Source organism: Cricetulus griseus, chromosome 5 (genome assembly GCF_003668045.3).
Source record: "Cricetulus griseus strain 17A/GY chromosome 5, alternate assembly CriGri-PICRH-1.0, whole genome shotgun sequence".
Classification (NCBI taxonomy): domain Eukaryota; kingdom Metazoa; phylum Chordata; class Mammalia; order Rodentia; family Cricetidae; genus Cricetulus; species Cricetulus griseus.
In genome coordinates this window covers 58,799,593-58,826,879 of record NC_048598.1, presented here as the reverse complement: position 1 = coordinate 58,826,879, position 27,287 = coordinate 58,799,593, and the positions used below count along the sequence as shown (strand labels likewise).

The 27,287-nt window shown below is 39.3% G+C and overlaps 1 protein-coding gene and 1 long non-coding RNA gene across 2 annotated transcripts in view; one reads left to right on the top strand and one right to left on the bottom strand.

The window, feature by feature from the left end:
* Positions 1-27,287, top strand: part of Thsd7b (thrombospondin type 1 domain containing 7B) — a 706,540-nt gene that overhangs the window by 647,299 nt on the left and 31,954 nt on the right. The window contains exons 17-19 of the mRNA XM_027417733.2: positions 13,973-14,114; positions 15,695-15,810; positions 17,916-18,033. Of these exons, the coding sequence (XP_027273534.2) occupies positions 13,973-14,114; positions 15,695-15,810; positions 17,916-18,033 (376 nt within the window). The remainder of the gene's footprint in view (positions 1-13,972; positions 14,115-15,694; positions 15,811-17,915; positions 18,034-27,287) is intronic.
* LOC103160310 lies at positions 1,059-5,725 on the bottom strand. The gene is made up of 3 exons (XR_004770249.1): positions 5,532-5,725; positions 3,216-3,373; positions 1,059-1,276 (listed from the first exon to the last, which is right to left on the bottom strand). It is a non-coding gene; the product is annotated as an uncharacterized LOC103160310 (long non-coding RNA).

Genomic DNA, 27,287 nt, shown 5'->3' with positions numbered 1-27,287 from the left:
TATACACACATATATAATATTTTCATTTTTCTCAATCATTTGAGTATATGTTGCAGCCAGAATCTCTCTTTCCCTTCAATGCTTATACACAGGAAGCATTCCTAAATGAAGGAATATTCTCTAAGATACCCAGAGATGGTTAAGAAACGCTAGCCATGTGAAAGTGATGCTCTACCTGCAGCTGATTGTGGGCTAGGCTCCCATGTCCCCAGTCCCTTCCATCATCACTGCACAGCATTTGTGATCTTCTGAGGATAAGAGCCATACTGTGAGCATTTACTGTCCATCATTTAATGATGACCTCTCTTCAATCTCTTCACTCTTCCTTTTGCTTTCAACCAGAAGACTGACATTTTTGAAGAATTCAGGCCAATATTTTGGCTCATAGCTAAGTTGGTTTTCTTTCTTTATCCCTCAGCACCAACTGTAATATAGGCAGCTGATAGCCTAAAATTCTGCGATTGGATATGCCATCCATCACTCCTGTGTTCCAGAGCTTCTGATTGGATTCAACTATGTGCTGTCCCCACTTCTCAGTATCATAAAATACCAGCCAGAAAGACGATGTGGGGATGTCCCCCGCTATTATAAAATCCTCACTCAAACACCTTAGCTAAGCAAAACTCAACTGATATTTATGCATTTTCCTAACTTCCACTAAGCAGCAGGCCAGGGGAGTCTTATAAGGAACATTACATCATCTTGATTAGACCATAGCTCCTGCCCTGCTCTTGTCAGTTCTATTATGCTGAGACATGTATCTGGCATGCCTCTTTCCAATTAACTCTCTAAATCTGACAGGCCAGGTCTCTAGAAGGGAGCGTCTTTTATGAACTGTGGCTCCACTAAGGCAGCTGCAAGCCTTCTTCACTCTGCTAGTCCTTGCTTCTCTCTCCTGCTCCATCCTGATTTTGCTTGATCTTGGGTGGCTGTATGAGATGTTTTCTCATCACCATTTTCTCTCCTCACCCCCCTTTATTACCACTGTCCAGACTAAATGATCCCAGGTGTTCTCATTTACTTACTGTTGCTATGATAAGACATTTACCAAAGCCAACTCATGGAGGAAAGAGTTTATTTCATTTATACAACTCCAGGTGACAATGCATCACTAATGGCGATCAGGCAGGAACTTGAGGCAGGAGCCAGAAGATAGGAATTGATGTGGGGAAACTGGCTCTCCCTTTCCAAGCTCCTCAGCTAGGTGGTGGGACTTTATGCATGGACAGGTCTTGTGCACGCTGTCACAGTCACTGTGACAATTGCCCTGTAGTGTCTGGAAAACAGTTTCCTTTAAGTTATCTATCACCATTGGCTCTTACAACCTTCCAGTGCCCCTCTTCTGAGAAGAACTCTGAGCCTTGGAGAAAGGGGATAATATGTGTCCCATTTCAGGCTGAGCACCTTCTTTGCGTGCTGACCAGCCTAAGGTCTCTATGTTAATTGCTATCTACTGTAAGAAGCTTCTTGAAGATTGCTGAAAGATACACTGATAACAACAAGTCTTTTGGAATTGTTGGAATCATATATCCCCTGAATAGAATTATAGTATTAGGGTCTTTTCTAGAGCCTAAAACCTATCTGGCTATAGTTTCTTGGCCCTATTAACAATGCTAGTTACAGGCTCTGTCTCATGGAGCAGTCCTTAGATCTTGGCTTAGATAGTTAGGGTTTCTATCTCTGTGATCAAACACTATGACCAAAAACAAGTTGGGAGGGGAATGGTTTATTTGGCTTACACTTCTGCATCATAGTCTGTTGGAATATGTTCCAAAAATGGAGGCATATGAGGGGACTTCGCATTGCTTATGAGAAAACTCCAAGAAAACAAGAGTCTTATGGGTTCAATTTTTCAAAATGACGAAATTGTCCTTGGAATGTGCTTTCATAACCCTCCCAGATGCAGTGGATACAAGTTTATTTTGGATTACTCATTACTAGTAGCTATTGTTATTTGTTTCTATGCCTCTATAGAAAGCCATGTTCTTGCCATGTCCTGCTTGCCTACCATGTGAAGCTTGCTCACCACCTGTGGCTTATCCTTGTGATTGGCCTTTTATCCCTCACAGTATAATTGTCCAATGCTCTGAACAGAGTTGTCTGTTGCATGAGACTTCAGTGTTCCTCATTTGTAGGTTCCACTCTCCCATGTTCACACTACCAATTAGAGCAGTAAACAGTAGTCCATTACAGAAAGAAATCAAGACAAGAACTCAAGCAGAGCTGGAATCTGGAGTCATGAGCTGATGCATCGGCCTTGGGAAAGGAAGTGGGTGATGCTTGCTGGCTTTCTTATAAAGGCTTGCTCAGTGTGCTTCTTATACAGGATCACCAGCCCAAGGATGGCAGCACCACCGCAATGGGCTGAACTCTCTTCCATCAATCAATCAATCATTAAGTAAATGCCCTACAGTCAGGACTTGTGGAGGTATTTTGTCAGTTGAGGTTCCCTCCATTCAGATAACTGTAGTTTGTATCAATTTGACATAAAACTGGACAATATAGATCTAATCAGAAAATGGTTAATCCCATACCACCCATAACCATCTTGTGCCAGTGGGCATAGCTTGTCCAGTCCTATCCTTATTATAGTTGATTGGGTTCGTAGCTGGGTGAGATTTATTAGAACTTTTCACATCTCCTAGCATGCACAGCATCTTCTAGGATTATGAAAGCTAGCTAGTAGGGATGAAGCTTCCCATAAGAACTAAGTTAGTTTATTTTCATGTCCTATGTATGACTCATGTATGTGGTGTCTTCAGTAACAGGGTCTTACCACCAAGTTATGAAGAACAACCAAGAGCACTGACAATAGTCTATGGTGTTTATGGATTTAAAGAAACTCATTGTTCAACTCAATATGAGGTAGCTAGTTCCTGGAAATGGGGTTTTTTTGCTAGCATGTAGTGTTTAGGTAGGATACTGACCTCCTATTATAGAATAACAACACTTAAACTCTTTTATCTATGTATATATTTAGGAATCTCCACAGTAGTTAAGCTTCCATGTTCATACCATCCAGAACACACCAGATCTTGTCTGAACTTTCAAATTTTAACTCCGCTTCATAGTCTGTGAAATAAGAATACAATTACTCCTAGATTTACCATGGAGTAATATAAATTGAAAATATCATAAACCACAAATCTTTTAGGAACTTGAGGTGTAACTCAGTAAATGAGTTGTAAATGACTTGTATAGAATGTATGAGGCACCTGAGTTCACTGCCTGCTGCCTGCTTCTAGAAAAGGGGTGGAAGATTACCTAAGAAACACCGTATCTGAGTAAGCGCCTTCATTGTGGAACACTGGTATTCTCCATGTGATTGTGGAACTAGCTGGAACTGCAGTTCATAGCCCCAGCTGTATCCCATCTGAAAAAAAAAAAAAAAAAAGATCCAAACTCAAAACACTAAGAACAGTTTCTACTGAATTCACATCACTTTTGCACTATCAGAAAGTCTAAAAGTCATAAAGGCAAGCCATGCTACACCAGGGACCTCCTGTACCATGAACAGAGTCATTTTCCTAACACAGCAAGATTTAAGGAGACATCCCTTCCCATCTTCCCTCTGGTTAAGCCTGTTTGCAGTGGTGTAGGCACCACTTACATACATTTCTTATGGGAAGGATATGCCTAAGAAACACTGGGGATTGCATTTACAGTTTTGATCCCATGTAATTGAAAATAAATGTGTTTCCTAGGTACAAGCTTAATCCAATAGTTGTTTTATTGTGAAATTAATCCTGGTATTTAAAGTAGAAAACAGTTCTTATTCTGCAGGGAAATACTGTGGAGAGAAAATGGTTCTTGCAAAAAAAATAAACAGGCAAACAAAACAGATCAATGTAAGGAAGTAGTTTTGAAGCAATGGTCATAAGCTTTAAGGGGGCTCTTTTGATAAAGATGCTTAATTAGATCACTGACTTGTAAACACTTTGACCGTAGCCTACTTAATGAGTAAATTTTTGTTTCATGACTGAGTATCAATATCAGAAATAAAAGTTCTATGAAATAATTATTTTTCTTAAGTACATGACACATTTTCTATACCATACCCTGTCATTTTTTTAATTGCCAATTTCAACACATTAAGTTGAGAACCAAGAAGGCATAATTAAGTGTGGACTTACAAGGCTAATAAGGTTAGAATCTTGGCTCTGTCTCTTACCATCATGGTGAAATATGGATGAAATTTCTTAATCTCTCTAGGCCACCAGTAAAATGGGACTCACCACATATGTACATTATGAGTCATTATGTGGATGGAATTAAAGAACCTATAACAGTGATTGGTACATAGAAATGATATAAAAATGTTCACTACTAGCCAGTCGATGGTGGCGCATGCCTTTAATCCCAGCACTCGGCAGGCAGAGGCAGGCGGATCTTTGAGAGTTCAAGACCAGCCTGGTCTACAAGAGCTTGTTCCAGGACAGCCTTCAAAGCCACAGAAAAACCCTGTCTTGAAAAACTAAAAAAAAAAAAAAAAAAAAATGTTCACTACCAATATTGTTTTAACAATCCAGTTGTGTAATGTCTTGAATTTTGAAAAGTACTTCCTTGCATTGATACAAATGTTACTACCTGCCCTTTGATTGATGTTAATTGTCAGTTTGACATGATCTAAATTACCTAAGAGAAGAATCTCAAGGCAGACCTATGAGGGATTATCTAGGTTAGGGTAGCCTCCTGGCATGCCTATGGTGATTATCTTGATTAGGTTATTGTGGTGGCCATCTTGATTATGGTGGGAAGACCCACCCATTGCAGGTGGTACCATTCCCTGAGTTGGGATCCTGGAGTATACAAAAAGGAGAAGTAAGCTAAGCACAAACACATTCACCATACCCTTCTTCCTCTTTTGGGTGTGATATAATCAGCCACTTCAATTCCTGTAGCCTTGACTCCCCTGCCATGATTGACTGTACTCTTGAACTGTGAGCTGAAATGCATTCTTGAACTGTGTTTATCAAAGGCATTTTCTCACAGAAACAGAAAAGAAAAACTAAAAATACCTACTATCTTACCTTTCAATACACAAAGCATCAGTAAAATAACTTTAAATTCTTCAAAAGCAAATTTAATAAGTATGTTTCTTTTGAACAGAAGATGAAATAGCCCTTTGTTTAAAAAAGTCTCCCTAATACATTCATTTAAAATGAAATTCTATGTCTTTTAGGAAATCAAGTAATGATCTTTTAAAAACACAGAATATGAAAAAATATCTTGTGTGTAGTAGTATTTTATTCATTGTTGTAGTGCTTTCTATTTAATTTACTTTTAAATGTTATTTGATAGAGACCTTAACATGAGTTTTCATGTAGTCCAAGTGTTTATAGACAATAAATTAACAAGTTTACAATTTACAGATGATTTAGTGCTGCTTTGTGTCTTTTACTTCTGTAACACCAAATATGTTCCATATGTTCCATGAAAAGCTAAAATGCTTAAAGTTTGAGTTGTAGATATTCCTGTGTACAGTGTAGCAATGACAGATAATTTGTAAAAAAAAAAAAAATCAAACATACCTTAAACTAAAGAAGTTCCCTAAGGAATATAAAACAGTCCTGGACTTGCATTTTCAGGCTTGAAAAACACACAGTTGGTTCCATGGAGTCATTCAGAGTCTTGGGCAAGATTATGAATCCTTGACTTCAATCTTGGTTTCCAAGGCCATTCTGAGGCCACTATTGAACCTCCCTGAAGAAAAGGAAGAGCATGAAAGATGACCTGGAGATGTGTAGAATACTGGGCATATGGCTATCACATATGCCCTTCTTACCTGCTAGTATCAAAACTCAGTCATTTCCTGGTCACATGGTTCCACAAAGAAGGCTGGGATATGTAGTCCAGTCCATGTCCTGGCAAGGAAGTGCAGTATGGATTTCAGTGTGTAATAGGAAGCAAGGCACTTTCAAAAGGACTGCTCATGGGAATCCATCAAATCTCATAATGGAAGCAATCTTATTATTCTAAGAATAATAAGAGATACTACTTTTTAAAATTGCAAATGATAACATAAATACAAAAGCCACATATAACAAATGTATAGTTACATCCTCCAAACAACAACGAAGGAGAAAGAACCTCCCCAAGGCCCTAGAAGAACCTCCCAGCTCCCTCCTGTAACCGGAACCTCCCCATCTCCACAAAAGAAAACCAATTCCTAGTTTCTAGGTAATCTTTTCTTTTCATATCTGGATTCAGAGTCCAAAAAACAGTACACATTTTGTTTTATGTTACAAATAGTTGTATTTGGGCATGGGTGCTTCTGGGTTCTTTAGCATTCTATCAAGGAATTGAAAGAAGCACACATGAATTCAAAAACTAGCAAGAAAAGTTTATTCAAAAGCTAGGTGAGCATAATTTACAATCAAGACAACAAGCTACATGACTGAAGACACTCAAAGACATTTATTCCCAATTATTGTTGCTAAGGGGTATAGTGAGGATGACTCTTTGACTGACATATTAAGTTATATATTTTTCTCTAATGCACATGCCCCTTGTCACAATGTATCTGATTTTAATCATATCCACATCAAATTATGTATAATCTTAAAAGGACAAATAAAGGATTATTTCTAAAGTTCACTTAGAGGACATAGCTTGCCTTATGGCCCATACACCTAAAATCTTTCTGTTCCAGATCATTCCCTCCTACCTTTATACCCATACACAACCTGATTTCAACTAAATACAATCAATCTAAGATTAGTGGTCATTAAGATATTAAGAGAAGACAAAACTCACTCCATTGTTCAGAGTGGGGTGTGCATGCAATTTGATGTAAGTGGGGGCTCTAGTTTACTAACAGATCGCTGATTGCTGGGTAGACTGTTTGCAGAATGTGTGTGTATAGCCCCAAATCAAGTGGAGTTCTGGGTTTCTAAACTAGCTCCTATGCCTGCTACCTCAGCCAGTCTTCTGTTTTTGGATACATCTTTAAATCTCTTTTAGTGTATCTTCCCCTTCTATTCTTTTTCTGATATTTCCCTCTTCTTGGTAATTTATTGGTCACAAAAATAAACCCCCTGACCTGTAAACTATTTCCAGTCTATCTTTTAGGAGTCATATCTCATGGTCAAGTTGAGCATGTTCCTCTGTCCTTGAGAGTTGTAACTTGGGAGTTGCAAAGCCTCTATCAGTCTTCAGTGAGCCTCCTTTACAGAAGCTATATTCCATCAAGAAATGTACAGTCAGATTCCTGATTCTTTGTGGTTCACCTGGCATTGGTGTATCACCCTTTTAACCAGAAATATAAACTGACAACATTCCAATTCCATCATCAATCCTCATTTATTTTGGAACCACCTACAAAAAACTTATACTCCAACCACTATTTTCTTACCTGCTGGTCCGTTTTGTACAGATAATTCAGAAAAATGCTTTTCTTGGCAGGTTTACCACACATGTCTCTTTTATGTCATTAAGGGATCAGACTTAAATAAATTTTATATTTTATAACCATGCCATTTGTCATCAAACCTAAACTTTGATTCTGGTGGTATTTTCAAACTTATTCTGTAAACATTTAAATATGTGTGACCTAGCAGGGTGTTCAGGCTCTTTCTGTTAGATTTTTAATTAGCTACCTCTCAAACAAAATAATGACAGACTTGTTTTGTTGGCAATAACCTTCAGCACTGTAGTAAGAGAGCTAGGGATCTGGAGACACTCCCATCAATGTGTCATTGTTCCTAAGCCGCTCCAGGAGGCAGGACTTTGAAATGCAGTTTATTATTTCTTTTACTTTTAAGATGAAATATAAAGATGCCTCCTGGTGGCATTTCTCGCTTACAAGTTGAACTACAGAGGTTCACTGGTGCTCTTTATAATATCTGTATCTCACTTTTTCCATGCGATAAATCAAGTTACTGGGAACAATGCATATGTCACGATTACTATCTTTATTCTACATTTGGAGAGAAAAGTCTCATGATAATAATACCTCCATGAACATCAACATAGATACTGAAATTTTTCATCACTTTTTGTACATGCTTTTTTTTGCATTGGTGTTGGATGTGTATCGTCAGAGCATGCAGCCTTTGAGGATGTTTTACATATGAGGTTGGTCATTTCATAGTTGCACACTAATGTGTTCTAGACACTTGGACACACTAAATTCAGTCTCCAATAAATCCTGGAGAATGTACTCATGGCAGCAATCTTGCTTGAGTACTTGGGTGTTCCTAACAGTTCATCTTCAGTCTTTGTAATTGAAAGTCAGCCTTGCTGTGTGTAATATATCCTTAGATCCTTTTGAATGGGAATCTTTATTATATTTCTACGCTTTTCTACCATAAAGTTTCCATGTCACAATGTGGGAATGTGATTTTGTTTCCTCTATAAGCCATCTGGCACCCTCTCCTAGATATTCAAAGTTATTTCTCACTCCTGTTCAAAGCTAAATAATTATATGAGAATATGTTTCAGTATTGACAACTCTGCTGTGCTCTTTTCAATGGGCAGTTTCAAATCTTTCTTGTTTTTACTGTTACGTTTCCTTAAAGATTTTTACCATTAGGCTCTGCTTCTGCTTTGTTCCTTATGAAGTCTTATTATATGTGTGGTGTCTGTTTTGCCTCGTTTCTCCATTCACCAGCTTTACTCAAAGTCTCCCAGTGTCTTTTCAGTACTTTATTTCAGCTTTCTTATTTTTTCATGTCTACAAAGACGTGATTTGTTACCCTTCTTAATCTTGTGTTTCTTTTTCATTCCTGAAAATGACTTTTCCTTTTATTTTGAATTGTTTGCTGAAGTCGGTTACTCAATTCTGAGTTCCTATAATTCTTATTCATATTTACATCTTTTTTTGTTGTTCCTGTTATTTCCCAGCTAGCTTGGTTCCTTTTGAAAGTACATTTCCAGTCTGTTTCCCACTTGTCTTTCTGTCCACTATCTTACCATCTTATGGGATGTTATTCTGCTCATTTTTCTCATATGGAATTTTTATTCCATCCCTTTCTTTGTTTCTTGCTCTGTAAATTTACCTGCATGAACTTTTAGAAGGAACTTCCAAAACTAAATATGCTACCCTGGACTTCCTGGTTCCCTTCCCTTACAGCTGCTACAGACCCATGTTCCCTTCCCTTCTCAGCTGCTCCTCCTGGTCTTCTGAGTTTGAAGATCTAATGACCTGTTTGTCTTCAGTGGTGTGGTAGAGAAAGGCTATACAGCATTCTGGAAGGGAGCTTTGACCTATCAAAATGAAGAGCTAATGAATCAGAAGGCAGGGAGGCAGGGACTCTTGGGGCCTTGGGGAATGGGAGGGAAGGGGACACACACCTTGTTCCTATCTCTCTGTGCAGATCCTCTGTGTCTCAGTTTAGTTGTCTCCTGTGGCCATTGCTCTAGCCGGACATCCCTTTTTTCTCTTCAGCTTTCTCCTGCCTAGTTCTTATATATCACAGGTGCTCCGCAAAATTCTCATCACTGCTCTTCACTGGCTCCCTATTTCGGGCTTGTGGACATGATTCAATATTCTTTGTTGGTTTTGACTTCGCTGCCGTGTTGTATTTGATGTGCAAAACCCTTTTTATGTAAATGACTAGCTCTTTGGAATCTCATGGAAGGCATAAAAAGAAGTACATTAGGCGGAGATTTTTCTTAACCTTTCATCAACTTTTGAGAGGCGGGTTTTAATTTCCTTTTTGAAATTCTTACTAAGCGTCACAGTATTCTCTTGAGCACTCTATACTGCATTTGTCCAAATAAGAAAGATGAAGTTTGAGAGCATGCATCCACCGACCTTGTGAGAACTGGACAACCGAGGGAGCAGCCTTTTGTCTGTTGTCAGATAAACTCTGCAATCCAAGGACTGCACTGGCTCTGTGTATCTTATGGGAGCTGGCAGGCCAGGCTTTGAAGTCATGCTCATCTCCAAGCAAGAAATCTGCAGAGCTACTTAAATTCACAAATAGTTGGCCCTATCCCAGGTTTTGCTAAACTGCTATCTTTAATAGTTCAGTGAGACCAAATAATACCTTCTATTTGGATTTATTTTAAATGTTTTAAATTGTCTGTTAACTGTTATACGGGTTTACTGACCTCATCTATTGAGATACTTCATTAAGTTAGTGATGGCTTCCATCAACACTATCTGAGAAATGTAAGAGTGAGAATATTCTTGTTGGACATGAGAAACCCTGTATTAGGCAAAATAACTGCTCTCCAAGGTTTATTGTTTGTTTACTAATGGCAGTTTATAAAATCCTTCCCGATTGCGCAAGCTAACCAACCTTCCTATAAAACAAACACTTATTATTTGCATCTTCCACACCAGATATTAAGACATGGGCTCTCCAGATAGTCCATGGGAAGAATACACATACACTTCAACACATACTCAGTGGCAGCAGGAATACCCTCTAGCTGATGGGTCTGAGGAAGCCAGCAGAGGTTGGTAGGATGTCTATTTTACTTTCAGATGAGGACAAGAACTCAGGTCAGGTAGAAAGGTTTGTGGCTGAGGTAAACAAATGGTATGATGATGCAATGTGGCAAGGAAGGCTGGAACTTTAGGTACATTTTGTTTTACAAAATAGTAAGTCAGGCAGCCTCTTCAAGTTGAAGGGGTCATGGTCTAGAGGGGAAATGGTTCTTAGTAGTTACAGGCTATGCAGAGAATAGCCTTCAGCTGTGTAGTCTTAGTCTTTGAAAGAAAATTAGTCCCAAATTGACTCTGAGTTAGCTGTCTGCCCATCATTTTTGCACATTTACAAAATGGATCTCATATCTTCATAAAAATTATACAAATACTCTCTGGAAGAGATTTTTGTTTGGGGAGTTTTGAGCCAATGAAGAAAGCATGAAGACCAAGAGCAGTTATGCTCAACCTATGGGTCCCAATCCCTTTGGGGACTGAATGACCCTTTCACAGGGATCAGCTAAAACCATCTGCATATGGGACATTTACATTTACGATTCATAACAGTAGCAAACTTACAGTTATGAAGCAGCAATGAGCATAATGTTATGGTTGTGGGTCACAACATGAGAAACTGTTTTAAGGAGTGACAGCGTTAGGAAGGGTGAGACCCACTGCTCTAGAGGCTCCCCTTCACTCGGCACCATACCAGTAGCCAATTCAGCATTCTTGGAAAGTCTTATAAGAGCTACTAAAGAAAAAGAAGTGATTAAAAATGTAGCCCCAACTAAGACTCTAAGCAGTCCTGGAGAAGATGCCATTGATGCCCTTCCCCTATAATGAGACTGATGTTTACCTTGGTTACCATTCCTAGAGCCTTCATCCAGTAGCTGTTCGAAGCAGAAACAGGCACCCATAGCTAAGCACTGAACCATACTCCTAGAATCCAGTTGTGGAGAGAAAGGAGGATAAGCAAAGGTGCCAAGATGGTGCTGCAGAAACCTGAGTAAACAGTTGACCTGACCTAGTGAGAGCATGGAGAACCTAGTTATAAAGCTGAGGAAACAGCATTGGACCGAACCAAGCCCTCTGAATGTGGGTGCCAGCTAGGAGACCAAGACAGTCTATGGGACCTCTAACAGTGGAGCCAGTCTTTATCCCTAGAGCACAAATGGACTTTGAGAGCTAATTCCCTATGGAGGGATACTATTGCAGCCCAGATACAGCAAGATGGGCCTAGGCCCTCCCCCAAATGATACAACAGACTTTGAAGGTCCTTGGTGTAGGGCCTCACTACCCCTGGGGAGGAGTTGGGGGATGGGTTGGGGGGTTGGTGGGGAACTTGGGAGGATGGGAGGGTGAGGGAATGGGGGGATAGATATGTAAATACGAGTAGTAATTAAAGAATTTAAATAAAAAATTGTAGCCACTGAGTTTTGACAAATAGCTAATGGGAAGAGATAAGAGGCACAGAAATCTCTCACTTATCAATATCAATAATTTGTATTGTTTGTATGGATTCTAATCACCCATGAGATCCTCTTCAACTGTTCTATGCGTAAGGAATTGACAAGAGAGTTAGTTGTAATTTTTTTTACCTCAATATATTTAGAAGGTCTGAACAGGAAGTTAAACCAAAGAGGACAATTTAAAGCCACATTAAACAAGCATACACACTGTGAGATTTGATGGATGAAATCCTAAAATCTTATCAAATCACATCCTATCACTATTTACCTGGCTCCTGTATGTTTAGGTGAAAGAAAGTGTACCATGTGTGATTGTTCAAATTTACCTCATGCATGTTTGAGATTTCAAGATGTTTCAGACTTTGCATTATCAGAGACACCAACTACTAAAGTCTGTGTAATATTCCAAAGTCTGAAATATGTTCAAATCAAAATAGTATTGACCACAAGTATTATAGCTGCATTTGATTTCTGTGCCTGTTTTATCTTCTCTTCTCTTTTATTTGATGGCTTACACTAAGCAGATACCTAGGTCCTTACAGTCACCTATTTCAAACACTGATAGATTATTTTATAGGAAACAAATACAGAGTCCTAATCTGGAACATCTACCAGGATTCTATCATTTTTCTTTATTGACAAATCAGTTAAACTTTTATTCCTCCTCATAAGTGTGTGTGTGCATTCAAATTAAATGGTAAAATAGAAGTAAATTATTGGTATGTAGCATGGAATTTGTGTGCATATAATTAATTAATTGTTTGTTCCCTCTTCATCATCTAGATACAATGGAATACAATTAAATGTAAATTTTTTAAAGTATTAGCAAATAGTTTGAGTGTGAAATCACACGAACAGCAAAGGTGTTTCTATTACCTAAACATTAGAAGAAAATGTGTGGAAAAAACAAAAAGAAGAAGAAAATGTGTGGATATCCCCCACAGTTCAGTGTAATCCAACACTGTCACTTTGAATCAGCCAAGAATCAATATACAGGCTGTATCCTTACTATGATACCTGAAAGGCTAAAGGAAGAAGAAAAAATAAAATGACAAAATGCTGATTTTTGTGATCACAATTAAAAAACTTTATTCTTCCAGTCTATAAACTTTCTTAGATTTTTCAGTGTCTGGAATTGCATTTTGTGAACATATCCAGATATTTATTAGAAAAATGCTTCACATGGTTTATTTCAGGGTTTCACTGGGTTATAAGATAAACAGAAAGTGTTGTTCACCATGCCCTAGTGATTTTTTTAAAGAAGAAACAGGGCAATAAAGAATAGCAGTATAAGGACAGGTATACATATGTGTTTAGAACTAAATCCACAGATAAATCCATGAACATAAATGAATTTAGCATCATTAGAGACAGTGAACTTTATTTCAAACATAAGAGAATTTAGCATCATTAGAGGTCATCTTGTGTGGGGAGTAAACCTGGAATAGTTTTCTGAGGAAGATGAATAATAAGGTCTGAAGGACACATTTGAAAGAAGGTTGTTCCTCAGCAGGGGCTGGAAGCTCTTCTGTGGGTAAACCAGTTGTATGAGATGTGGCAAGCAGATTTATCTGGCTCTTGTACTACGACATGGGCCAGTATTACAAATGACATGTGGTACCCAGGTGAAGGTGGTTTTTCAGTAAATCTTTGGGATTTGAATATATACATTTATTTTGAGAGAAATGGACAAACTTACAGTGATTCACCCCTTTTCACCAGAGAGCTCCCAAATAAAATGAAGGTTCTAGCTCATAAATTATAAAATTTTATAATTGTATTCTTATATGTAGTTGTTTTCCCTGGGATTTTTAAAAATAATTTTCTCATTTCAATATTCTGTGTGATTATTTCTGTTGAACTAGTGTGACTGAGGTCACTTTTTATTTCATTTCAAGATGAAAATATATTGGTTGTCAGATGAATGAAAACAGAAGACAATGCACTGTGCATCACAGAATCGTTTTCTCTTCTAACCATGGCTGTAACATTTTCAGGTATAGCGACAGCCTCATCGCTTCAACTACAGTCTCGTCCCTATACCTGTCCTATGCCCGTATGTGCACATATAACTGCGTAATTTATCACTTTCTGTGTGTCCTTGTCTGCCTTCTCTTGACTCTCATAGTCATGTGACCCCCATGCAACGCAGAGGAGATCTCGACATCTGCTGAGGCCCTCGCTGAACTCAAGAACGTGTGGGGAAGACTCACAGGTGCGGCCCTGTCTTCTCAATGAAAACTGCTTCCAGTTCCAGTACAACCTCACAGGTAGAGTCAAAATCCACTGTGAGTCCCATGATCATTGACTAACCCTTGTGTGTGCACCCGTCCTGGCACTGGGGAGGGAGAGGACAGTGTGGGACATGAAAAATTGAGGACTTAGTTCCAGTTGCCCTTCAGGAAAACAAACATCCATTCATGGCATGTGGATGGATGGTCAGGACCACACATAATTTCTGAAGAGCAGCTTGGCTTAAAAAGATACTGCAGTAGACTTTGATTTTTCTCATGCCTTTCATAATTTCAGTAACTCAAGTCTATGATACATTTACCCCTATCACAATAAAAAAAAAAAATGATGAGACCTGACCAGTCATGGATGTTAAAGAGGCAACAAAAATCACATTTGATTAATTATTCAGCCACTATAGTTGTCTGAACACACAGGACAGTGCTCAAAACAAAAAGAGTTGCTATTACACTTAACGGCTTCCTACCATTGCCCCCAGCAGGGGATATGCAAAAGGCCTCCAAATGTAGGACTGTGTTAGGTCTAAACATTGAAGTAAATATTTAGTAACACACCACCATATGACTGCAGAGACAAAACAGCATCCTTTGCCAAAACTTGCCTGCTCCATGCACACTGAAACAGCTTAGATTCCTCATGGTGAAAACCTTGTAAATTCTATGCAGGTGTCTGGTTCTTTCACGGGTGAATGACAACATGGTAGATTCACCATTTTTCTTCCAAACTTTCGTTTGTATAGTAATTTTTCAGAAATACAACCGAATTTTGTTATATTGAAAAAGCTCATTTTCTAAGGATGAACTTTCTTTAACCATACATAAGTTTGTTACTAAGCTCTTAAATATAGAAAAAAATTTGAAGAGATTTTTATTAACATGGTCAAGGATCTTTCACCCCCCCCAAACATTTATAAGTTTTCTTTCCTTGTATTAAGTCAATTTAATTATGGGGGAGGGGCAGAAGGGGCCAGAGTCAATTTGCATGGCCATGGTCCAGTATTTTAAATACCACTAGCCTACACTATAAAACTTACTTGCCCAGGGATGGTGCCATTGAGCAGACTGGCAGGATGTCTCCAGACAAGCTCCCCAGAGTCTCTTATAATAATCCCATTTCTGAGCTCCTCAACTTCTTGATCCAATCATCATCAAAAGGTCCCACTCCCTCATTCTACACCTTGGAAAGTTAAGATTTTGGGATGTGGGGCACAAACATAGAACTGTTGCCATGGTTTGGTTGTTTTCTCTCTTAATTATCCACAGCAGAAGAATAAAGAAATTCCAAACTTCATTGTTCTGGCTAGTGTCTCGTTTATCCTCCCAAATGGTTGGAATAACCTTTTGGGTTTTCATTTTGTCTTACCTCTAGAAAACCAAATTCTAGGAAATTGACTCAGTACATTTAATTTGTTTTGGTTTACTTGAGTGTTTGTCCTCTGACTCAATGATTGTACAAGGCTTTCCAAAGCTACTTAGGAAGATTGTAGCATTGTTTATGGGCTCCCCTTCCACCATGCAGATTATCATCAGAGCTTGAGTGTGCTTGGCTCACAAGTCAAGACCTTTGAAACTCAATCTTTATGCTCCTGTGCCTGTAGAGTGGAGTACATGCCAGCTGAGTGAAAACGCTTCCTGTGGCCAGGGTGTGAGGACTCGCCTGCTGAGCTGTGTGCGCAGTGATGGCAAGCCAGTTGGCATGGACCATTGTGAGCAGGTAACTTGTGTGTGATGGGATCTCTTAGACTTAGTCCTCAACCTTCACAACACCTAATAGACATTACGGACACTGGCTGCAGAGGTTTTGTGCAGCAATATATGTCACTGGTTTTGGACCTACTCAAAATAGTGGAGACAGGTCATTTTGCACTGAAGAAATGGGACCAGTAAAAAATGGAGTCGTTACTTCTAAGAACTTGTTAAAATACACTTGCTTTCCAACAAACCATTGGTATTAGTGCCTTTACTACTGTAGGGTGAGTCCTTATGTTGACAGGTGATTCATTTGCTTGTATGATAAACATGTCCTCATCACCAAAGATGGGTGCCGACTCTGGATGTAGAATACACTGACACTTTTATCAACAATTAATTTCCAGATAAGCAGTACATCTGTCTTCTTCTCAATCTATGCACAAGCCCCCCATGTCAATTTTCAAATTAGGAGGTTCTGAAGTTTTCTGATTTTATGGAATTTGCAGAAAAGCTACAACAGGACCCATTCCAAAGAAGCTGGCATTCCCTTCCCAGATGTAAATTCAGCTCTATAGGGACTGCTCAACAGAAATGAGAATGTTGTCATACTGAAGGCATCACAGAAACCATCTGCAGCATTGAAAATAGGATGCCAGTAATCATAGGTGGCTACAGAGATGTCTGTAACATGTTGACAGGTTAACAAAGGTCTGTCTCAGTTGTTGTGGCATGGGGGAAGAAAATTAAAACAAAGACTTCCTCACTACTCCTGTACCAACCCTCATTATTGTCACAATATGCTCCCTAACCAGTCGTGTGGATGTCATCCAGGATGCTGACCACGAACCACTCCACCCAAGAACAGATGCCCCAATCTGTAGTTTTCTGAAAAGGGCTCACATCCTGTAGAAGACTATTGGACAACTGTCATTGCTTTATTTAAATACTTAATTTCATTTAGTCTGCCTCTTATACACTGACTGCCTCAGGAAATGAGTCACCTATCTCCAACTGTTCCAAATAATCACTGGGTACACTCAGACCTGTCCGCACAAAGTTAACATTCTTTCCCAATGCATAAATGAGAGATACTGTAAGGGAGCTTTAAATGACAGGAGCACATTGGTGGACTGTTGCAGTTCAGATGAGTTTGGTCCTCTGTTGTTTATGAACCTTGTTACCTATTAATTGTGAGCTGCCTATGGCTGTAAGAAACACTTTCTTTTGATGTAAAGAGAGATGTAAATTGTTCTTTAATAAAAATAAGTTTCTTTGTTTTCTAAATTCTACATACCAAACATATATTTAATGACTATTCATTTAAAGAAGTCCTAGATTATTAATCTAATTATCACCTGAATAATCACAGATCCCTTTATGGTGGTTTCTTCATAACCCACTTAAAGAGTCATCACGCTGTGATAACTAATTTTAGCTTTGGGTAGCTGTACTGATAATATTTAACATGTGTTGGATGCCAAAGCTGTCCTAATTAAACATATGATCAGTGTGTGAATCACACAACACCTACTTCAGTATTCACTCTCTGAGTCTTGGAGGACTTATTCCTTCCCTGAGATATCTTCTACCTTGGTCACAATAAAATGCACACATTTTGTCTACACACAGATTTCAGAGAAGAAAGTAAGCTGTCTTGTCCATTTGCTCTCCAGATTAGAACTGTAATTGCCTTGTCCACTTGCTCATTCAGGGCTTCAGATGATTGATTTTGTCTTTGGTCCTATTCTGTGTACCACTAGATTTATTACTAATTTTGATCTCTTTGTGTACTCTCAGCCCATCCCAGGTTATCTGAATGGAATGATGACATTCCTGCTTCATTGCTGACTGAGCAACATGGCAGATCCCTGTGCCATGTGACCTCATACTTTCCAAGCACCTCAGTGTCAGGTCTCTGCCAGAGTTCAGAGCTTATAATAATTTTGACTGACCAAATGTCACCCATGAAATAACAACAGTCATTTCTGTGCCTGCCGATTTATAAAACAATATCTCCCACCACAATGTGCCAAGGTTATTTATTACAGAATAAAGGGTGATTTCCCCCAGAAAAGAATAGTGAGTGATCTGGTTTAGTATTGAAGGTTTATCTCATTGCATTTGCAGCGTAATCTGGAAAAACCCCAGAGGATGAGTATCCCCTGTTTGGTGGAATGTGTCGCCAACTGTCAGCTCTCAGGATGGTCAGCATGGACAGAGTGTTCACAGACCTGTGGCCAAGGAGGTATGCAGTTTCCTGTGTTTGTTTCCACTGCTAAAAGCGGCTTGGTGACTGGCAAAAATCCATAGTAAACAACTGAAGCTGACCCAGGCTGGTCCAGAGAACAGACCTCTAAATTGTAACCATGGCAGATCACAAAAGAGCTGGCTAACCTATGGTCAGTATCCTGTCAGAAGATTCTAAATGCTACCAATTGAAATCATGTGGCCATGGTGGGTTTTAGACTATGTATTATGTCAGTATAGGCGAACACAATGACTAGAGACTTGTTTCTACCTGTGTACAGAAAAGGCTTGTTTTTCTTCAAGGGGGGCTAATTGACCCCATAGGTTGAGAGAAACCATAGAATGTTAACACAATTTCCCTGGAAGGTAACATCCTTATGGTGTTCTTATGAGCCACATTGGAAGTGGTGTACCTCTCTTCCTTATGTGTCCTATAAGAGGAAATTTAGTCTATATTCCTAAGCCAAGGCGAGAAGGTTAGGGCAGGAAATATAGTTTCTGATGGCTGACTGCTTCTCGGTGTTTCCCACAATGATGTAGGGGAGTGTGAGTCCTGATGAGTGGATAGTTACCAACAGCACTTTGAGGTCTCAAGACTTTGGAGTATAAGTCTACACAGTGGCAAGGGATGTGGATGCCAGAGAATTCTAGGAAGGAAGACAAATAGAGAAAGATGGCAGTTGCCAGTAGGCTAGAGCAAGAGTCTTAACGTCTACTTGGGTGAAAGGGTCCTTCCTGAAAGAAAAGCATGCAATGGGCAGAGGGTAAACTAGAGTGTTGAAGGGTACAGTGTATCAGCAAAAGAATGTCAGAAACTTGGAAGAGAAACCTAGGAAGGAATGTTGGCATTATGGTTAGTCACCAAGCAGAGAAGGAGAAGGAAGGAACTTTAAGTTGGAGGAATCATGGGATCAAGTAGAAGAAGAGATTAAGATCCTTCCTTATTGCTCACCGGCAATACTCAGAAGCCATTTTCTAGGACATGTGAAGCTGAATTACAGTATGAGCTCCCTTCTAATCTGTACAAATGGGGATAGTGGGTTATTCACCTTAGTCTTAGTCCTGGATCCATGGAGAGCTAGGCAGAAGTCAGCCTGCAACAGGAGCTGAGAACTGAGCTGTGAGATCCCAGAGAGGGCAGAGATGAAAATGGCAGCCAGGGTGTGAACTGGGAAAATGTAGCTAAGGACAGTGACTGTTTTACAAAGAGCGTCACTCATAATGGAAGTGTGGGATTCCCAGATTCTGATAATAATATTAGTAATAATAATAATAATATACTACCTTCTGAACAAACAAAAGTCCCAGGAAACAAAATGCTATATTTTAGGGCCAGGATATAATGATTGTTCTACACAATTCCTAAAACATGCCTTAGAGGCAGCTTCCGTGAGGGACCACTTCTAAGTCAGATGGATATAGGTTCAAATTGTGGCTATTCAGGTATTTAATTTTGTTAAGGTCAGCAGTTTTGCTCTATTATCATATATTGATATAATAAGAACATCTCTCTGTGTGTCTCTGTCGCTCTCTCTCTCTCTCTCTCTCTCTCTCTCTCTCTCTCTCTCTCTGTGTGTGTGTGTGTGTGTGTGTGTGTGTGTGTGTGTGTTCTTCTGAAGTTTGCTACCACATACCAAAGGCACTGGGTCAGACTGAAACCTCTAACACCTTGAAGCAAAATGACCTCTTCTCTTAACTGATCAAGTTCAGGTATTTTTTCTGGGATGCTGAACCACACAGGGCTTTGTTCATGGCTTGACATTAGGGTTAGGAACTCACACACTGTCCTAGTTACGGTTTCTATTGCTGCAATGAAACACCATGACCAAAGCAACTTGTGGAGGAAAGAGTTTCTTTAGCTTATACTTCCACATCACTGTCCACCATCAAAGGAAGTCAGGACAGGAACTCAAAAAGGGCAGGGACCTCAAGACAGGAGCTGATGCAGAGGCCATGGAAGGGTTCTGCTTATTGGCTTGTTTTTCATAGCTTGCTCAGACTACTTTCTTATAGAACCCAGGACCACCATCCCAGGAAAGGCTCCACTCACAATGGGACCTACCTCCAACAATTAATAATTAAAAATGCCTTACAGGCTTACCTGAAACCTGATCTCATGGAGACATTTTTTTAATTGAGGTTCCCTCCTCTCAGATGACTCTAGCTTGTGTCAAGTTGTCACAAAACTATGCAGCACTCAGTATATATAGCAGCTGCATTATTAGAGTGTCTGCTTCATTCATTTCTACCTCCGTCAGCATACTGGAGATCTGTATGCTGTATACAGCATCCTTCAGTAATACTGGAGATTCTAAGGCACCTAGGATTTTTTTTTTAATTCTACAGTGTGTCCAGTTATCTTTACTACCCCTTTATAACTCATCCTTTTACGTTTACTCAATATTCTAACAAACTTTTTAAAATCATGTAGATATTGTGTCTCTGTGCATGAGTGTAAGTTCCACAGAGGCCAGAAGAGGATGTTGGGTATGCTGTAGCTGAAGTCACAGATTGTTGTGAACCTTGGGTGCTGGAGACAATCTCAGGTTCTCTCCAAGAGAAGTATGCTCCTTAACCCCTGAGCCATCTCTCCAGCCCCAACTCAACTCAACATTCTTCAGTCATAAACTAAGTGATAGTTTTGAAGTAAAAAAAATGTCATAAAGTGTTTTCCTATTGACTTCTAGTGGCACACACATTCATTTTTCTATTAAACAAATATAAGTGTGCTTGTTATAGGTTGTGTTTTTGATGCCACAGTGGGAACACAGTGACAATTTCCCTGATTTCATGCAGCTCACAGTCAAGTTGGAGGACAAGTCCTAGCAAATAAACAGGCAGGGAACAGTTCATGCTGATGAAAACTCACACAGATAAGTGTTGTTCACATCTGTAACACCTAACACCACAGTCATCTCTCTTCGGCCCAAAGGTGATGTGCCTCACCCATATGCATGGCAGTCTCACCAAGGGTCATATTGGGATGGTCTGCTCCTGAGATGTAGATGGTAGCACACAAAAGTAGTTAAAGATGGCCTTTCTTGTGACAATGGCCCTTAAGGGAGACTTCTCTTGTTGCCTCCCCTGCCCTGCCCCCTCCCTCTGCTTCAGCACATGCTGCCCTCAGTGCCATCAAGATCAGACTGTGCTTTGTACCCTCTTGTCATGGTCCTTCACACAGAGCATTGCACCATCTCCCCCACTTCTGCTTCCTGATAGTCACGTCCATCTTTCCCCAGAGGCCACTATTACCCTTGTTTTGATTCTTCATGAGCTGATCTCCTCTGTCCCAATGCAACATACTAAATGCATTGTCATTTGTCCTTATCCTGTTGATTCCTGACTATAATATGTAAAACTCAAAGGGGAGAAGAGTTTGCAGCCTGAATCATGAGACTACAGGTAGCCAGTCCCTACCACTGGCTATTTTCCTTTTTCTCTCCCTAAGTAATGAAGTTCTTTGTTCTCCACACCCAAGAATATGTCTAACAGGTGGAGATAGAAAACATAGTTCTTGTTATTTTTCCTGAAAAGCCTAATTGTGCCACTGTAACAAGTAATGAGAAATAACAGCTCATCATGTCATTCCAACACTTCACCTTTACACATAGAACCCCAGAGCAAACGCTTAGTGTTAAAAATGTCACTTTACATTTTCACACAGTTCTGCTAATACAGAGGACTAATCACACAGCAATTGTCTGTTAGAAACCCACAGACAAAAGATCCCAAACCAGAACTCTACTGATGGAGAAGTCTAGGTAGTTATAGCTTTGGCCTGAATGCAACTTTCCAAAAATCCATAGAATAATAAAGACAAAGGATCCAAGTTTTCAGAAGATAAGCTATTTTCTGAACTGAAGCCATCCACATATATATGGAATAAGCTCAAGCTAATTTTTTATAAGTGGGATAATTTCTTAGGGGCATCATTTCTTTATCTGTAAACATCTTTATGTTCTAAACTGCTAGATGTAAAAATACAACTTAAAAACTTTCTACAATCCTAACATCTGGAAAATTTACCAGTAATCAAAATGCAGATGTGTTCAGTCATTCCTCTGGTCATGGGAAAAAGTTTTGCAGAGCTGATGCTTAACTATCTCACAATGTCCTCTCTGACTGTCAAGGTGAAAAATAAATTGCATCATGTATATTACTCAGTAGATGCATTCTTAGTATACAGCACTCTGCCAGGAGCTCAGGATAAACTGCACGGGACAGATAAGATCACAGGGCAAAGTACAGTGGAAAGATGAGTGATAAGACCAACACAAGAATTAGGAATATTAAGTGACACAGCAAAAATAAAATTGATGGAACATTACAAGAATCTGTCAGGAGAGAACGAAGAGGGTGAAATTGAAGAGTTGGTATTATGCCAAAGTTGAATGGACAGAGTGTGCCACAGCCTTTAAAACTACTGACACCATCACAAAGATGTTCAACACTGAATCTCATACCTGTTGATGGTATTTTTCTTGTCCCGCCTGGTCCCGCCACCACTTCAGCCCCAAATAAGCACAAAGACACTATATTATTAAACTACTGGTCAATGGCTAGGGCTTCTTATTGGCTAGCTCTGTCTTAATTATTAACCCATTTCTATTAATCTAAGTATGTCCACATGGTCTTATCTTACCAGAGAATGCCTGGCATATCCTATCTCCCTGTTCTCACATGGTGTCTTTCTCCGTCTCCCTCTGCCTATCTTTCCCAGAATCTCCTCATCTCCTAGTCCCTCTTATCTTCCTGCTTCTACTGGCTATTGGCCAAACAGTGTTTTATTCATCAACCAATAAGAGAAACATGTACAGAAGGACATTCCCCATCAACAATCTTTGTGTTTAAGGCTAGAGTTACAACCTAGAGACAGGAATATAAAAATGCTTATTATTCCATTTATATATACTTGAACCTGGCCTCAACTGGATAGATAAATAATGAGTAAATAGCTCAGTCCATGGGGAAATTTGTCTATGTGTCCATTGACTTTCTATGTACCTTCCTTTATACTATGTGGAAGGAATGGAGTTACAGTTACACCCCACCAGCCGTGCTCTTCCCCACCATTGCAGCCTTCCTGCTCCAACCTTGTGACATCATTCCTCCTTGTTTCCAAACTACGAAAATTCTGTATTTAAGTCATGCCTCAGCCTGGAAACAATAAACCAGCAGCACCCATCAAATGTTGGCCTGCACAGCACAAACTTATTCCTGAAGCTGAAAAGGTTACATGCTATCACTGGGAAACATCTGCAGACATGCTTGTCTCTGCTAAGCAGTGTGCCAGCGTCTGCCTTCTGTATGAGCCACTCTTTTGTCCGGCTGATTGTGGCCAGGGGACAGAGAGGCAAGATGAGATAAAGTGTGCATAGTAACATTAAAGAGGGTGAGAGAGTTACCTGGGAGTCAGCCTCCAGCACCCACAGCTCTGGGCTGACTGCTATAGCAAACGTACAAGTTCACACAATTACCTCTGTTTATGAATTCACCAAGTTGTTGGCCCACTGAGCCATGCTTCACCATCAAACTCAGAGAATGTCATTGATCTGAGGGAAATTTTGAAATGGGTTCTGACTCCATCCTCCAAGCTTGTGAACCATCTCTTTCGCGCACACCTGGAGCTTGTCATATAGTTCTTAATTGTGTTAAGGATTTCAAGGTCAGAACAGTTTGAATCCAATTTCTTTCTGGTTAGATAGAAGCTGATTCTCAGCTTCACTGAGGGATCTTTTGAGATAGCTTCCCAAGATCAAAGCTAGTAATAGAAGAGCTTAATATTTGGATTAGTCATGTTCTTTGTCTATTGAGTTTTCATCGGCTCAGTGGAATGTAGAACTCCCTATATTTAGCATATCATGAATTATTCATAATTATCACTTAACCAGTAAGACTCTAAAAATGTTATTAATTCCACACTATGACTCTTTTGCTATTTTAAATGTTTTTCACTCAGTGTACATGAGTTGATATTATTTTTCTATATTATACAATCCAGCCTGATTCTTGAATTTCCCAGATGGCATGTAATTTTTCCATCTATTTTAGACCATAATGGAAAAAAGTAATTTTTACGAGCTCCAAAGCATGAGAAATTTTCTTATTATTTTTCTTTTCTTTTTTATGTTTCAAGATGTCAAGGCAAATCAGTAACCTTTACTTTGTTATCTGCATAAAATTTGACTGGTGTGGAATTCTTGACTGGGCACAAGACTAATAGTTATGACAATTCAAGCTCATTTACTCTATGGAATAATTGGTTCTTATGACAGGAGGTCAGAAAGCTACAAAATACAATGAAAAAGACTGGGCACAAAAGCCCAGGACCTTGGCCTCAGAGCTTTTCCAGTGGCAAACTTTAGAGTTTTGAAAAGCTGACTTGTCTTTTCAAGGACTCAGTCTATTTTATTCTATAAATTGAGGAAATATCAGAGTGATGTTTTGTTGTTGTTTTTTAATATCCATTAGTCATGAACACGATTATCAATGCCAGGCATGTCTTAGTGATATTTTATAATGGTTAGATGATGTGTGCTCCTAATTTGCAGCTGGGTATGGGCAATAGGCAGCAATATCACCAGCACAGAGACACAGGGCATCAGTTGTAGAGGCTGCATTTGAACCTGGGTGCAGATGGCTCCAAGAACTTTTGTTCTGTTAGTAGCCCTTTGTCTGTGATAATATGTAAGTTACCTCCTATGCACATGATCCTGGTTTGATGCTGCACCACTTTATAAAAATTCTTGTAATCTGCACATACCTTCCAGAATAAGCAGAGGAAATCAGTCTAAACTTGAAACATGGGCACATTGGTGCTTTAAGAAATAGGAAGAGGGATGAGTAGAATCAGAACACATTATATGAAATTCTCAAGGAATTAATCATTTTTTGAAAAAAGAAATCTCTCAGAATGTAGTCACCTGGATATTATATAATGTCTCATCTATCTACTAGGATAATAGAGGTTTATATTATAGACAGGAAGTGAATGGCTCTGATGCTTTTTTCAGAAAAGAATGGACAGAGTAGCTCTAAGGTTGCTAAAATCCTTCTCTGTGTCCTTTCACCTTGGATGCTGTGGGGTATCCTTATTTCAGAACCAACATTGTTTGCATGCATTACAGAGCCATGCCATTTTTCACTGGTGTTTAACAGAATTGCTGTGATGAGTGAGGACCGAATGGTAGGTAAGCAATTAAGTCACATGTACACAGTCTTCCACAGAAAGCCTAGAGCTCTTAGAACCATGTAGAACTTAAATGTACTTGATCACTTTCCTTTCAAAGACCTCTTCTGATGCCATGGTCTGTCTTGACCTCTGCATGGTCTTGTTACTTTCTGTAGTAACCAGCCTCTCTTTTAGACAGATAGCCCTGGCTGAGACCAAAGTCATCTGAACTCCAGCAGACTCGGCAGTCGTTATCCTGCCTGAGTTGGATGTTCTCTGGGATGAAAGATGTCTGGGACCTTGAAGTAATTTTCAGATGACCCAAGGAATCCCTCTGGAGAACAAGTCTGAGTGAAGACTCATTCCCACATCTCTCATCTCTAACAAAGCCCAGAGCAGGGCCAAGAACAGGAGTGAAATCACTGCTCAGCACTAACTTCCTCCACCTTGTCAGACATCAGACCCGATCCCTAATTCATCTTCAGCAATGTCTACATTTGAAATTAATGCAAAAACTGCAGGTGGTGTTTGTTAAAAGTACAGCTTCAATCATATTGCAGTACATGTCCATCTGCTTGAAGCGAAGTGTTTCATATGCAATGAAACTGCACTGTTCTTGATGACTTATTAGGATGCATTCATAAAATACATACTTTTCATGGGAGAAAAAGCCATGGATATGTCACTATCAATTACTTTTTGCTAAAAGAAAGTATGGAGTGTATGAATTCAGGTGACAAATTCATAGGAATTCAGAGGACAAGGATAAATGCAGTATCAAACTTTCTCAAAAGACCTATCAACTGAATTCTAGCACCCAACACCACAAGAAGGGCCAGATGAGATTTACTAGACTTGATGGATGCTTTACTAGATTTACTAGTATGATTTATTTACTAGTATGATTTATTTACTAGTATTTATTTACTAGTATGATTTATTTACTAGTATGATTTACTAGATTTACTAGTATGATTTACTAGAATGATTTACTAGACTTCATGAATGCTTTTGAACTAAAGCAACCGTCTGTTCAGTACAGTGATTCTGCAAAAATTATGGAATATCTCTAAGCTTCAATTAATCATGTTTTGAATAGAAATGCCCCCCCTTTCCCCTTCTCCTCCAGCGGTGGGATGTGAGCCACCAGCAAGGAGGAATGCCAATAAGGCATCCGATGATAAGTCTTATAAAATATATGGGTTTATAATAATTAAGACTGAGCTAACAGATGAGAATCCTAGTCATTGGCCAAGCAGCTTTGAACATAATACAAGTCTCTCTGTGTATTAATTTGGGCCCTAACTCGGCTGGTGAAAAGGGCACATGTGGCGTTGGGGCTCGGTAGCATTTGGCAGAAAGATTAATCGTAACAATTAGAAATAGGTGCATCCCCAGACTGAAGTCCTGTTGAAGAGATTTGTTTGGTAGTTTGATGGAATGTAGACTGGAGAGTTACCATAAGTGGAATGGAATCAGAACAAGGAGGACAAAAGAGCAAGCAAGAACAGGCACTTAATCCCTGCATCACCCAAATGACCCATTCCTTCCCTCGGTAGTAAGGAGTGCTTTCCCAGTGAGGCACTTCCTAAGAAAATGCCTTAACTGAAGAGAAACATGATTAGAGTTAACAATGTGAATAATGACTGTCCGTCCAGCTGCTTCTTTCTCATTTACCTCATCATCTTCCAGGGTTTACAACTGAGCAATAGTAAATAAGCAAGTGCCAAAAAATGAGAATAAATCTATAGAGGAAGAAGTAGAAAGTGGAAATCCTTTATTCAATAATCTACTTTTTGGTGCCCATCAAAAAATACCGGAGTTAGCCTGAATTTCATGACACAGCCCCCTATTCTGAGTGATAATAGACCAGCTCCTTGGAGATCTCAGTTTCTGGATGACTATTCCATACCAATAATTACAATAGATGTTTAGAGGATTCAGCTAATAATAAAAAGAAATAATGCCTTACTGCAAAATGAGACAAAAGTAGAAATATGCATAAGCATGTCAGAAGACCCAGGTCACTTCATGTTCTGTTGCGGCTGTAGTAGTGCATCTCCATGGTTGCACACTCAGCA